Source organism: Silene latifolia, chromosome 1 (assembly GCF_048544455.1).
Source record: "Silene latifolia isolate original U9 population chromosome 1, ASM4854445v1, whole genome shotgun sequence".
Classification (NCBI taxonomy): Eukaryota; Viridiplantae; Streptophyta; class Magnoliopsida; order Caryophyllales; family Caryophyllaceae; genus Silene; species Silene latifolia.
The window spans coordinates 33,031,846-33,047,757 of record NC_133526.1 but is presented as its reverse complement, the minus strand read 5'-3'; the positions used below and the strand labels follow the sequence as shown (position 1 = coordinate 33,047,757).

At 42.1% G+C, this 15,912-nt stretch overlaps 1 protein-coding gene across 1 annotated transcript; it reads left to right on the top strand.

Moving 5' to 3' along the window:
• The first annotated feature begins 1,107 nt into the window (after positions 1-1,107).
• LOC141586107 (glutaredoxin-C11-like) lies at positions 1,108-1,776 on the top strand. Its single transcript, XM_074407270.1, has one exon. It carries the CDS (start codon positions 1,178-1,180, stop codon positions 1,484-1,486), a length of 309 nt encoding a protein of 102 aa, XP_074263371.1. The 5' UTR covers positions 1,108-1,177; the 3' UTR covers positions 1,487-1,776.
• The last annotated feature ends 14,136 nt before the right edge of the window (positions 1,777-15,912 follow it).

Genomic DNA, 15,912 nt, shown 5'->3' with positions numbered 1-15,912 from the left:
TATAATGAAATATAAATAATATTTAAATCCGCTATCAACTTAAAACTTTAAAGATCACTAAGTATATGGATGGCGATAGGGCGCCACCGGGTGGTACCGAATCTCGGCGCCATCATAATTAAAAAATTAAAAAAATTAAAAATAAAAGTATTAGTTTTTGTTTTTGCGCCATATGTTTTAGGGTAGGTTTGTAATTTTATCTATTCAATATCTATTATATTCAATTAAATTTATTAAACACTAATTAAACTAAATTTTATCAATAATATTTTTCACGGAAACAATTTATTTAACATTAATCTAATGTACAGTAAAATCTTGAACCGTAAATACGTATTTTCATTATTGTATTGTGTTCTTCATCTTTTTTGTTTTCCATCAACTCGATTGTTCATCAATAATTATATTTCTTGATCTTCATGCTTTCTTTTTGAGGAAAAAACAAATCTTCATCACAATTGAACAATCAACTTAAAATTTGAAAACGAAATGTAGTCCATCGATTAAGGTAGTACTAAAATTTAGACTGAATTAGTCTATTTGGCAAAAACACACGATAGAGCCATGGAGGAATTGAAAGCTCAATGTTTCATTGTTTCCCACGCACTAGACATTAAAGGAATATTTTTTACTGTAAAATTCATGAGTCTTGCTATGCTTTTAATTGATGATAAAATATCGGGATCTTCATATTGTAACAAACAAATTTGCAGATGATATTAAAAATTTGGTGTGAGAATATTTGCAATTATTCTAAAAAAAAGTTGTTATTAATTGTAAACTTCGAAGTTCCTAAATTACCCTTCACCATTAATTTGGTTGAAACTGAAAAATTATTGGAGGGAAACGAAAATAATGAATGAAAATACGATTTTGCCCCGGGTGGCACTCAAAATGAGTGTCACCCGCATGCACATATCCATTACCCATGCAAATAATATCTATAGGAATATGAATATCTACCAAGTCTTCCCATATTTTTTTCAATAATATTTTATGATATACCTACATTCCCATACTTTTTCCTTTTTTAGGTCAAACAATCCCTATCTCTTCATCATCCACTCCCTATAAATTAGATTTCAAACCTCCAATCTCCTTCACGATTCACAATTCACAATTACACAAACACATTCTTAGCCTTATCAGAATACTTCCTTATACAAATTACCATAAAATGGAAAGAGTCAACGAACTTGCAAAGTCAAAGGCAATAGTAATATTTGCCAAGAGCTCAGATTGTATGTGCCACAGCATCAAAACTTTGTTCTATGACCTCGGAGCGAGCCCGGCCGTTTACGAGATCGACCGAGACCCATCGGGTCGGGATCTCGAGTGGGCCCTACAAAAACTAGGGTGCAAACCCACTGTCCCTGCCGTATTCATTGGTGGCAAATTTGTAGGGTCAGCTAAGGAAATTCTTGGTGCACACCTCACTGGCTCCCTTAAAGAAATGCTTATTGAAGCCAAGGCTATCTGGTTCTAGCCACAATGTTTTCCCCCTGATTCTTCGGAATTGCAACATTTCATTAAAATATTACTCGCATATATCAACCAATGTTATAATTTCGGGAGGGAGTAAAACAACAAAATTAACAAAATCAACTAACTCTTTTTCTGAAACATTTTTCTTTTGTCTTTCAAGTATTACTCCAATGGTGAAATAGTGCACAACTGTCAAGGGCTTTTGTTTTTATATACGCCTTTGATAGCTGCATTATTACTATTTTACTAATTTACTATGAACAATGTAACAACTACTGAATATATCAGTAAAAAAAGGTTGCGTTCTTATTAATTAGTTGAAGTTTATGGGTTTAGCTATGGTTAAATGACTCTGTTTTATTTAGAATAGTATTAATACTAAAAACTCACTATCACTGATAAAATTAAAACGATATAGAGAGGATTGGCACGACTCTGATAATACGCATACAAATCCATGGACTAATGTAGGATGAATAAGATAAAAGTAAAGTGCATTTTAAAAAGCAAAAAATGCTATATATAATATTAAGAGACATACCTACTAGCTGCTAAAACAAGGCTTGTTTTAGGTTACGTTCCCTACTTTGTTGCCTCAAAACATATTGAGGTTGACCAGTGAATCATTTCAGTGACATTGTTCTTGTCATTGTTAAACGACGACATGCCAAACTCCTCAAAAATTGGTTTGGTCAAAGTTGATTTAGATAGATTATGTAAATACTCGTAATTGTTAGAGCATGCATGCACATTGAAAGGAATATTGTAAATATGTTCCTTTCGGTTATTTTTTACCTTCTTTTATTATTTATATTATAAATAAAATAATTTTAATAAAATGTAAATAAATAATTAAGACCGAAACACTAGCATGTATTTACCATAATCTCCTTACTACTAAAAAAATTAACAATTATCTAAATTTTCCGTCTAAATGATATACTACTATAAAATATTTTCTTTCTAATTAATTGATCTTACTATCTATATCTACTACAACATTTGCATACTAATTAATTATGGGACTTGCTAAATCCCGCACACAATTTTACTTAATCGCGCACATTTTTACTCATTATTCCTACTCTACCCCTCTCATTTCACCCATCCACCAAGAGAGATAAATCAAAAACCCTAAAAAAAAAAAAGAAATTTCCCCAAAAATACTTGGATGGACCACCGGTCTCCCACCCTCTCCTACCCCAAAATGTTTGCACCACCAGCCGCCAAACCAACTAATCGGCGATAGAGAAGGACGAAGGTCTAAGAAGACGGAATAAGAGGAAGGTTGTCGGCGTCGGAGAAGGGAGAAGATGTTTGGATCAACGGCGGCGTTCACAGGGCTGGGGTCGACGGGCACGGGAAGGGTGGTCGGCGCTCGGTGAGGAGGTTAGGGCTGGGAACAGTGGTCAGAGCAAGCCAGCAAGGGGAAGATGAAGTTGGGGCGGGAGGGTGTCGGGGATGGCCTGGGATTGTATCTTTTTTTTTTGTATAATTTTTTTTGTTTCTAAATTAAAGGGTAGAAGTGGAAAAAAAAGGGCAGTTTTTCTAACCTATGCCCACTAGGCATAGGATAAAAGAATAAAATAGGAAAGTATTATTATTATTATTATTATTATTATTATTATTATTATTATTAATAAACCAAAAAAGGAATGTATTAATGAGATTTTCATGGGAAATTGTAATATCTCATCACTTTTACTTTTCTTCACAAAAAAATACATTTAATACTTTCCTATTTTAGTTTCTTATCCTATGCCTAGTGGGCATAGGTTAGAAAACCCATAATAATAATACCATTATTGATTTACTGTATAACTAGTGTAGATTCCCATGCTACAGCAAGGTATTTTTTAATTTTATTTTATAAAGAGACATTCTCATTAAATTAATTGCATAAATTAACTGTACCTTTATTTAATGTTATAATGTACAAATATAATCTTAGTAAGAGGTAGAAAATGAAAGTTTATTACTATCAAAAGACACTTAAAGTTAAATTATTTTTGTCTTAAACCATTTTTACTTTACTATAAAAATCAACTCTATAATGTTATATCATTGCATGAAACTAATTTATGACATTAAATTACAATTAAGTGATGTAAAAATGTAAAAACTAATTAAAATACGTATAAACCTTATAACAAAAACAGGTAAAAACAGTATACCACACACTTAAAAAGACGATTTACGAATAATTAGACTAATATATTTTTAGTTTTAATTAAAAAAATACATATAAATTGAATTGTTGCGTCCTTTAAAATATACATCATATTTAGAGTGTAACTGATGAAGGATAATATAAGAAACAGATTTACGTAATTTTAGGGTGTAAGTGATGACAATAATTATGTTAAAGACCACATAAGAAGCAGGTTTGCGTAATTTTAGAGTGTAACTGATAAAGAATAATATCTATGAAATGGAAATAATTGCATAATAAATTATGAATTTTAATGAAACAGTCATAAATATGAATTTTAATTAAAAGATTATAGTTTAATTATAAGATAATTAAAAAGATAATAATATAATGAATTTTATTTTTACTTGTTACCTTATTTAGTTAGATACCTTTTGGAAGGAAAACTGAGAGAATTTTTATTCTCATAATAGTAGGGGGATTTAATGGTAATGAATTACTTACTCAAATATAATTTTTTGTAATTGAGCAGCATAGGGAGCCTCGGACGTGAATCGGATGACGGTGTGTTGGTACGAAATGTGACGGTAAAATCCGTAACTTTTATGGGTACGGATAATGGATTGAGGATAAAGACTTTTGCAACCCTAGTAAAAGGGGTAGTAAAAGATATTTACTTCCTTGGAGCAACTATGACCAACGTCCGCAATCCAATTATAATCGATCAAAACTATTGTCCAAGTAATAGGTGCCCTGATTGTCAAAAAAAGTAATAGGTGCCCTAATGGCAAGGTATATCCTTCTACCTTACAATTCCCATAAATTCGTGTTAACAATTAATTTTATTACGTGTAAAACCACTTTATATTTAACTAATGTATTCTTTAAAAACTAAAAATTTATCTTAAAAGCTCTCCAGATCGAAAGTGTATGTATCCATCAGTTCATGTTATCAAGAAAATGTTGTTTTTGATCGAAAGTGTATGTCACCGTTTTAACTTAAGACCTCTCAAATCAGAAGCTCATGTTATTTCCACCTTATTATAATCGGGAGTGAGAAATGTCTTAAGTTAAGACGGTTTTAAATAAAAATTGGTGCAAAATGCTAGATTATAACTTGATTCTATTATTATTATTATTATTATTATTATTATTATTATTATTATTATTATTATTATTATTATTATTATTATTATTATTATTATTATTATTATTATTATTATTATTATTATTATTATTTGATGGGGCATATTCTGCACCGCTGACCAAGTCAACACACTGAGCAAGGTCAAAGATATCCACAGCAAGTCAACGACTCAGCAATGACCCTAGCCGATGCGGCCCCCATCGGCATTCAACTGGTCTCGGCATGGCAACCTGCCAGCCGGGACACATACCCACGTACTCACATCCAAGACCCCTCGGCGGTGAGTCAACATAGCCCGCCGGCCCGCCATAGGTCCCCTCGGCCGAGGGGTAGATCGATCTTTCCACCCTAGCCACTTGGCCTACCTACGTGACAAAAGGTGAAGGCCTATAAATACTCCTCAATCTTCATTGAGGAAAGGATCGAACAACTAAACCTAAATACACTATTCATCTGGTAATATCTCCCTTATCTCTCTACAATACATACCTAGCCAAGTTACACAACTTAATCCCTTGAGTTTACTGACTTGAGCGTCGGAGTGAGTACGCTTGGCACAAAGCCAAGCCCTCAGTTCGTTCATTGTTGCAGGAGAGGCCGAGAGGGACGATAGAAGCAAGAAGGGATCAACCCAAGACATCATTCTACAGGCCACGGGTGGTAACGATACTTGCTCTGGAATTACACTCGGAACAATTGGCGCCGTCTGTGGGGAGAGACACTAGAAGCTAGTCACATTCATTCCCAAACAAAAAATACACACAAAAAACCCACCCAAAAAGCTAAGAAGATGTCGAAGCAACAAGACGCAGTCGTAACCGACGAAACCGCATTTTACCAAGATGATACTTTCAACAACTCCGGAGTCATACAGCCCTCCACCGGCGGTGTAATCCAACCGGAGTTCGGGATGCCATCAATACCCGACACGCCGCTGCCAGCCAACCAGGTCACCATCATGGGACATGTGGTTGATGTAGCAAAACTGAAAATGCTCCTAGACCTAATTAGTGGTACGCCCGCTCACACTGTCACGCCGACAAGAGCGGCGGAAAGCGTCCAGAGACCGGGGCCCAAAATGTGACTCCAAGAAATTTGAACGGAGCACTAGGAGAAGCCGACCCGTCAAGACGCTGGGGAGCCCAAAGTGGGCGCGGTAGACCTAAGTCCTTCCCGCACTCGTGGGAGGACAGCGTCCCCGCCACACGAACGAGGCTCACCCCGAAGGAGCCAGAGGAGTCCGACTCAGCAGAGTTGGAGAAGAAGTCCGAGTCGAAGAAGGAGCCCCTCCCGCTACGGGGGAAGGAGCCAGGTTAGGGACGCAAGGAGCCGATCGCCGCGTGTCGTTCGACACGTGGTTAGGCAGCCCCTCAACGCCTACGTCCTAGAAGTCCCGGTGCCGAATAAGCTCAAGTTGCCACCTCTGTCATACAAGGGAGATAGTGATCCAGCCGACCACGCTGAGGCTTTCGAGTCTTACATGTCGGTATGGGAGCAGCCCGATGAGGTCTGGTGCCGAATTTTCCCAACAACTTTGCATGGGATGGCTCAGAGCTGGTACAAAGGGCTTCCCGATGGCTCGGTGTACTATTACGCCGACCTGAAGGGCGCTTTCCTAGCCCAGTACTCCTGCAATAAGAGAAAGGCCGTAGAGACATCTGACCTCCTGACTATCAGACAGGAGGGGGGCGAGTCTCTCCGGAGCTATGTGAAGAGGTTCGATGGAAAGGTCCAGCAGATTCGGGAAATCAATCCCGAACTAGCGGCCTTCGCGCTGATGAAGGGCCTCCCAAGGGGAGCCTTAAAAAACGAGCTCATCAAGAGCGGAGGCCTGGGCCTGGACGCCGCCAGAAAGTTGGCCGACCAAGCCATCAAGGTGGAAGACTACCACAAGACCTGGGAAGATCCCCGCGAAGCCGAGCACTCAGAAAAGAAGAGTCACAGGCAGGACAGTCAGGACGAAGGACGCCGCGACAACAACGGCTCGCGGTCCGATGGAAGACGCCTCGGCAAGTATGTTGCAAAAGGCCAAAAGACTGACGCCGGCAGCTCAGATAAGAAGTCCGTCTTCGAGCGGATAGGAGTGATTCATGTTGTCATCGGAGGCAACGAGAACGGAGGGTCCGCTCATGGGCACAAACGACACCTAAACGAGCTATATCAGGCCATCAACTTTGTGCCCAAATCAGGGATCCCCTCTGCAAGCATCCCCGATATGACTATTGGAAGAAAGGACTACGAAGGGGTCATCGCCCCTCACAGCGACCCGCTTGTAGTCAATTTGGACATATCCAACCACCTGGTCAAGAGGTGCCTGGTTGACACAGGCGCATACACGAACATCATGTTTAGAGAGTGCTTTCTCGGCCTCGGCCTGAAGATCAAGGACTTGAGTCCCTGCACCAACCCCCTATACAGCTTCTCTGGGGCCGGCCTGGTGCCGCTGGGATCAATCAGACTCCCGGTGACGTTCGGCGAAAAGAACGCGGCTAAAAACGTCCTAGCTGAGTTCGTGGTCATTGACGGCTCGTCCGCCTACAATGTCCTCATAGGTCGAGTCACCCTGAGCGAGGCCAACGCAGTGATGTCCATCCGGGCCCTAACACTGATGTATGTCTCGGACCGGGGGGAAGCGCATAAGCTCGTCTCCAAAGACGAGAAGGATGAGGTGGTCAACGTCCAGATAGCCGCCCGAGGTTGCAACATGCAATCCCTCAAAGAGGCGAAGAAATCCGAAAAAGGAAAAAGCCCGTCCTTACAGCAGGAGGGCGACCTCATGGATACAACTAGTGGCTGACTGGGGAGGTGTGCCTGTGATGAGCCGTTAGGGCATTGGTAATCTCGTAAAAATTTATGTAGCTGCGGAGGTGTCCAAAATAGCTGTGGACACCCCAACGCATGTTTTTACCTAATGAAAAACCATCCAAGCCTTCCATCAAAGCAAAATTTTCCCATCAGTTATTTATCGAGAGATAGACACCGGCTCACACTGTCATACCGACAAGAGCGGCAGTCTCCATCAAGAAATTAGCGCCGTCGCAGTCACCCCAAGTAGTAGACGCCACGGCAGTCACCCCAAGAGGTTTGACGCCGTCACAGTCACTCCAAGTGGTAGACGCCACGTAACACGCTATCGAGAAATAGACGCCGGCTCACACTGTCATACCGACAAGAGCGGCAGTCTCCATCAAGAAATTAGCGTCGTCGCAGTCACCCCAAGTAGTAGACGCCACGGCAGTCACCCCAAGAGGTTTGACGCCGTCGCAGTCACTCCAAGTGGTAGACGCCACGTAACACGCTATCGAGAAATAGACGCCGGCTCACACTGTCATACCGACAAGAGCGGCAGTCTCCATCAAGAAATTAGCGCCGTCGCAGTCACCCCAAGTAGTAGACGCCACGGCAGTCACCCCAAGAGGTTTGACGCCGTCGCAGTCACTCCAAGTGGTAGACGCCACGTAACACGCTATCGAGAAATAGACGCCGGCTCACACTGTCATACCGACAAGAGCGGCAACCTCTGTCAAGAAACCAACGCCGGCTCCCACGGTCAATCCGACAAAAGCGGCAATCACCCTCGTAAAGCGGATACCACGACAGTAACGGCCATCGCACACTACACTCGCAAAAACAAACGAAGTGTCTTGGAAGCGTTGAAACAAAGTTGAGATACGCACTCTAAAACGGCCCCGGCCAAGCCGAGGCGGAAACAAAAAGGGCGCTCAATTAGGAATACCGGAAGACAACTCTGACAAAGATGAGATAAAGACCTCGGCCAGGCCGAAGGCGAAAGAAACGAACTATTATTAGAAGATAAGTTACAAGTAAGATTACAAGTGAAAAGAATACAGACGACGGCCGTCCCCACAGGGATAAGTCGAAAAACTACCATTATGTTCATGTACCAAGAGATAGCGGGGAGGAAGGGCTGAGTAATTGGCCCCCGGACGGCTGAAGCAGATCTGCTGTAAACTTGTTCTCATCAAGCAGCACATGGAAGCATGTGAGGAGCTGAAACAGATCTGCTGTAAACTTGTTCTCATCAAGCCGCATCTTCTTCAGTGGGCAACCCAGCAGCTTTTCTAGCAGCCTCAGCCTTGGCCTCGGCAGCCTCAGCTGCCCTCATCCTTTCGGCTTCTTCCTTAGCCACCCTAGCCCTCTCAGCAAGAGGTGCTTTCTCCGCGGCCGCCTCCCTCTCCATCTTCGCCTTCACCGCCTCCTTGGCCTTCTCCACCGCGACTTTCTCCTTAGCCTCGAGCTTTTCATCAAGCAGCACGTCGAACCTGTCCCACGGGAAGGAACCATCAAGAGGGAAAAGCTCCCCGATAACTTCCCTAGCAGCATCTTCGGCCAAATCCCGGAACTCGGCGCACAGTTTGGGAAGCATGCCGGTTTGCAGCATCTCGATGTCCGCCTCCTTTTGCTTGATGATGGCCTCTTTGCCCCGAACCACCACCGCCTGAGCCTTAAACAGGTCCCAGGACTCGTTCCTCTGCTGGAGGTAGAGGTCGGCGCGCCCCTGAGCGAGCTCACATTTCCTCAGCAGTTTCGCAGCTTCGGCAGCCGCAGCCTCGGCCTTAGCCCTCTCAGCAAGGACCTCCTTTTCAGCGTCCTCCCTAAGTTTTCTCTCAGCCGAGAGCGCCTTCTCAGCTTCTCCCCTGAGCCTCTGCTCATTGAGGAGACCCAACTTCGCCGACGCAGCCACCTGCTTAGTGGCATTACGCTCATGAACAGCCCGAGCCACGGCCTTCTCTTGCTCCATGAGACGAGCACTGGTAACCACGTTCCACTTCGCCAGCTCCCTAATTAGCTTCGTGCCCTCCTCTATAAGCTCGGAGACGGAAGCCTTCCGGGATGAAGGGACGGTGGTGACAATTTGACCACTAGCTGCGGTTTGGGAGACGAAAGCCTTCTGGGATGAAGGGTTGACGGTGGTGCCTTGATCACCAACCTGTGCAGAGGACCCCACCGCCTGCTGCCCAACGTGAGCAATAGCCGACTGCGGCTGGTCTGCAGAAATCCAATTAAAACATCAGTATCAACATTGACTTATCAGGAACACCTAATGGTTCGGCTAAATTTAAGCCACAAGCTAGGTAGGTACCATGTTTGGGCTTCTTGACCGGAGGAGGCACTTCCTTGCCAGCGGTAGAAGCTGCTCTCTTCCTCCTACAGATAAGAGGAGATCCCTCCGCATCAGAGTCCCCCTCATCAGGAATATCAACAATCTCCACCTTCTTAGGGGAGGGGATGGGAGCTGGAACCGGTGTCGACGCTGTCGCCGCTGAAGACTTTGTTTTCCGCGTCCGACGCACTACGCCGCTAACAACCCTCGCCTGCGCCTCCTCCCTGCTCAAGACCTTCAGCCGCTGTTCCATAAGATCATTCGGCGACGCCCTGCGGTCATGGGCTAGAGCCTTGGGATGCAAGTTAGCAACGGTTTTATCTTTGTGCGGACCCCATTCTCCGAAGAAGATCCTCGATAGGTCCGGTCCAAAGTGGTCTGCAAAAGGAACAAAGCAAGAGTCAAGCAGAAGAAATACATCGAAGTTCGAAAATAAAGAAACATTGAGAGCGTCGATGGGCCTCACACCGACCCCACTCACCCCGTGCTAGGGCCGGTATGAGGCCGACATAGCAGAGCGGCTCATCCTGAAGAATGATCTGCGTCGGGGGAATCCATCTTTTCGGCATCCCACTCTTGTCCACCTCGAAGAGCCTCATTGCCAGCCTCTCATCCTCCTTGAGAACGACCCTGCTAGCATCCATTTTAAGATGCTTCCGAGTGACCCATCTGTCATGCTCCGCCCTAGTCTCACACCGCAAGTTAACCCGATCTTTGGAAGGAGCGGGGCGTGGTAGTCATCCGGCACTTTAACGTACACCCACCGACCTTGCCAGTCCTTGCAAGAAGAGGGTTTGTCAACAGAGACATAACCCTGCTCCGTTTGTACAATCGTACCATCCAACGCGCGAGAGAGAGTGACGGTTTGAGATGATGAAGTCGGCGGAATAAATTCACCGTCGGAGCCTCTCCCTTAAAAAGACAAAGCCAGACAAAACCAATTATGGTCCTCATGGCCAGCGGGTGCAGTTGGGCAACAGCAACGTTCATGGCCCTAATTATGGCCATAACGTACCCATTCAGCGGAAACCGGAGCCCGTACTCCAAATGCCGCAGGTATACGCCAGTACAGCCCGGCGGAGGGCAGCATACGGCCTGACCCTCCTCAGGGATAACAATTTCGTATCCCCTACCAAAGAAAAAATGATCCTCAAAAAGTTTCCCGCCGGAACAACGGGCAAGCTTACGGGACCAAGCACTATCAAGACGGATCTTACAGACATAGCCGTGATCCATGACGTACTGTCTCCCCTCACTCGGACGAGACCTTTCCGCATCATCACCAAGATCACCAAAAGAGTCAGAATCCTCCCATTCCTCCAGAATTTGAGGATCAACTTCAGGAGAAGGAGACCTAGGGCCCCCCGACGCAGGTTTACTAGGTCCAGCATCAGCAGAAGACATGATTCACAACAAATTACTAGCAAGAAAAATAAAAAGTTTGCTTGTTTACCTTAAAGAATAACACTCGCCGGATCAAATATTCCGAAGATTAAGAAGAAGGCAACCCTTGAAAGTTTGGAGAGATGAAGATTTTAGAGAAAATTTTCGAAAATAAAATGGAGGCCAAAATCACGGAATAACTGCCCTATTTATAGAGAAAAGCCCATGAAGAAGGACCAATCAGGGCACAGCCCATGAAGCGTCAGCCAATCAGCGAACACACACGTGTCAAGCATGCAACCGCGGGATGTCAATCGTTGCAACAGTTGAATGTCAATCAATGCAACAGTGACAAAGCGTCTTCAACAAGCCCATTCACATCTCTTCGACTGTTCATCTCCCTCAACAAACTCCTAAGTATCTAGTCTCCGCCGGCTACCGATAAACCAAGCCAGGAAGCACCGGCCGGGGGCAATCAAAGTCAACCTAAGACTCTCACGGTCTCGGCCAACGTCATGTTCTTTTCCACATCGGATACCCTTTACGCATCCATGTGGAGGGGGGATATGGTATATGGTACGGCCTAACAAGAGCCACGCCGATACACAAGAAGACACCGATACAGAAAATTTGCGAAATTTACTTAGTGCAGAATATATGCTCAGTATACATCGGAGCCCATACCACGGCATAGACTACGCTGGGGGCAAATTGATGGGGCATATTCTGCACCGCTGACCAAGTCAACACACTGAGCAAGGTCAAAGATATCCACAAAGAAGTCAACGACTCGGCTGGCCTTAGCCGATCACCCATCTACTGTCAACTCGGGTCTCGGCATGGCAACCTGCCAGCCGGGACACATACCCACGTACTCACATCCAAGACCCCTCGGCGGTGAGTCAACATAGCCCGCCGGCCCGCCATAGGTCCCCTCGGCCGAGGGGTAGATCAGTCTTTCCACCTGCTAGCCACTTGGCCACTTGGCCACTACGTGACAAAAGGTGAAGGCCTATAAATACTCCTCAATCTTCATTGAGGAAAGGATCGAACAACTAAACCTAAATACACTATTCATCTGGTAATATCTCCCTTATCTCTCTACAATACATACCTAGCCAAGTTACACAACTTAATCCCTTGAATTTACTGACTTGAGCGTCGGAGTGAGTACGCTTGGCACAAAGCCAAGCCCTCAGTTCGTTCATTGTTGCAGGAGAGGCCGAGAGGGACGATAGAAGCAAGAAGGGATCAACCCAAGACATCATTCTACAGGCCACGGGTGGTAACGATACTTGCTCTGGAATTACACTCGGAACATTATTATTATTATTATTATTATTATTATTATTATTATTATTATTATTATTATTATTATTATTATTATCAGGGTTCAGGCATACAAATTACCAACATTATGTACAAGGGAATTCATGGAACATCATCTTCAGAAGAGATAATGATATTTGATTGTAGTCCATTGAAGCCATGTTATGGAATAACATTACAAGACATCAAGCTTTCATATCAATCAAAGACTCCTAAATGTGAATGTAACAATTGCTACGTAAAAGTGGGAAGGTTTCATACAACCTTCTAAGTGCCTTGGGAACTAGTTGACTTATATTATGATAAGAGGCGTTTTTACACTTATATAGTTGTAAAATGGATCAAAACACAACCCTGACCTATTAATAGGTAAAAGTGGTTACTAAAAGAACCTGTTTTACAATAAATTTGTGTAAAATCGTCTTATACAGATATTTGTGTTATAGTAATTTTAGGAAGATTTGTTTTGGGGTTTATGTTAGAAGAGGTTAATTAATCCCTATTTTTGTTTAGGGTATTAGCTTAGTAAAATTGATGCAAGTTTGGGCACACAAGAAAAAGGTTGTAGGACTATTGAGGTGTTGCTAAAAGCTTCATTTCTCATGATGGTTAATTAATGAAAGCCTTTTTTCTTTGGTGTGATAATAATGACTCCTCCATCTATTTTGTTACATGTATTATTTTCTCATTTCAAGATACTTGCTACTCAGTAAATGTCAATTAGTTTAATTATTAAAGTTATGGGAGGCGGTAGTTATGATGAATTGGAACTCCGTCATCATTAAATTCGCTCTTGTGATTGGCTTTACCAAAAAAAGAAAAAAAGACATTTGCTACTATGGCTCGACGCATCACGAGCAGCCAACACCTTCTCCTTCACCGAAGATTCGCGAGCCCAGCAACTAGGGGCGAGCAGGATTTTCCTTTAAGGGGCACAATTTTTTTCTCATCAAGACAAATATTCTTGAAGGATAATTAATCTCGAAAAATTCAAACTAAACCATGAATTTCATGGTCGGTTTTTAAAATCCTTAGGCAAAATTAGTAATTTTTAGTATCAAATGAGTCACAACTCACCAGAGTGGTACTTGGCCCACAAAACCATTTTGCGTGTTTTTACCAGGTACCACAAATACAAATATACAATTGGAAAAAGTCTAACATATCATCTAAAAATAGGAGCTGCAGAATAAAGTTGATATATACAAAAAAAAGGTCAACTGCAGCACAAGTTACACATAGCAGAGGAGAAGGAAGAAATGTATGTAGGGTGAAATTATTGATAAAGACATATTAGGATGTTAGGCCCATTAGGGCCGGCTATTATCTAGGTTTTGGTAGTGACGGCTACGTCCTAGGGTTTTACTAATGCTTAGGGTTTCTTGTAAGGTATTATAAATACCGATCATCTACAGATATCAAGAACACAATTCAATAATACGATTCCCTTATGCAATCTCCCCTCTAAAATCTATCATGGTATCAGAGCCTCACGCTCTTGAGGCCTAAAACAAAAACTCCGCTGCCCTGCCGGTGGGCTAATAATTTACATCGCTCACCGGCGGGATTGATGATCTACTAATTATTCTGAAAAAAAAAAAAAACAAATTTGCGATTGATCTCAGATTGTTTAGCGGGATTGATGATCTACTAATTATTCTGAAAAAAAAAAAAAACAAATTTGCGATTGATCTCAGATTGTTTAGCGAAGGCAGGAGTAATAATGAGAAGTGACTCCAACGCTCAACTACCCCAAGAAATTAAAAGAAAAAAAAAACAGTACTCTAATCTCATCGTTTTTTTAGAAATCTTCAAATTTGTTTTAAGTGGTATAAAATATACTGGCGAGTTACGCATAAAAATTACTGGCGAGTTACGCATGAAGAAAATTTGTCTGGCGAGTCCTATACGCAATGAAAATTGTCTGGCGAGTCCTATACGCAATGAAAATTGTCTGGCGAGTCCTATACGCACTTTTTCATACCAACTTGCGGTGAAGATGAAGACGGATAAAGAAGACGATGAAGACGATTGAAGATTTTGTTTTTTTTTTCCTTTGTATTTCTCCAATCGTAAAGTTCGTACTATGTACTGCCTTTACGATTGCGGGAGGGTATTAGGATGTTAGGCCCATTAGGGCCGGCTATTATCTAGGTTTTGGTAGTGACGGCTACGTCCTAGGGTTTTACTAATGCTTAGGGTTTCTTGTAAGGTATTATAAATACCGATCATCTACAGATATCAAGAACACAATTCAATAATACGATTCCCTTATGCAATCTCCCCTCTAAAATCTATCAAGACATAAGCCACTTAAACGCAGACATTCTGCAAGTAAAATTAAATTAAATGGGGGAATAATATGTGTAGGGAAAAAAAAAGGTAATTCAGTAACTTGAGTATGTAAGAGTCATTGAACAAATGCCACCTTACCATGTTTGCTTTGTTGCAAAAATAAAGTTTATTCTCATTTTTGTATTAGAATCTTAACTTGTCTCCCTTGATGATGGGTGTTGAATTCGACATGCAAATTTCTGATGCTCATCCTTAAAGCAAGTTTACTTTTTCTACGATAAGTAATTTGGTTATTTGAATGGTGTGAAATCAAGGAAATATTGTTACTATAACATTACCTGATATCTTAATTTCACAGATTTATATAAACTATCAGAAGAAAAAAGTACGCAGTAGTATAACACATAATTAATTCCTTCATCGACTATAAATTCTATTGGATTTCCTGGTTTTCTCGAATTATTCTAAAAGCCATTTATCAAAAAAATTGTTGACAATTGAAATTCAATTAATTTGATATGGTTAGTACACTTTACCTAAACCGTAGGGTAATGTAGTTATTGTACACAAATAGGGTATTTTTCTTTCTGGCTTTTCAACTCATTTCAAAGCAGCTTACTTCAGGTCAACTCCATTTAGTTCAGTTCAGTTGAGCTTCATTCAGTTCAATCTAGATCGTCCTTGGTTCTCGAGCTATGCTTGTGTGGCCTCATAATTTGGAACATGAATCACAACATTTCCAAAGGTAATCGGAAAGTGTATTAACACAACTTTGTTTTATCAAAAATTGAAGTATTTGAACTTATATGATTCAAAAATCTTAAGCTGTTGAACAAGTTCTTCATTCGAAACGTTAATGCATATCAATCAATGAATGTGTGATTCTGCGCATTGTTCGAGCTGACCTCTACTGCTCCAAGTGACCTTAGAAGGCCTAAAAAAAAAGGTACTTGAAGCTTCTGCATTACAGTTTGGATAGCGAATGTCCTGACCTCA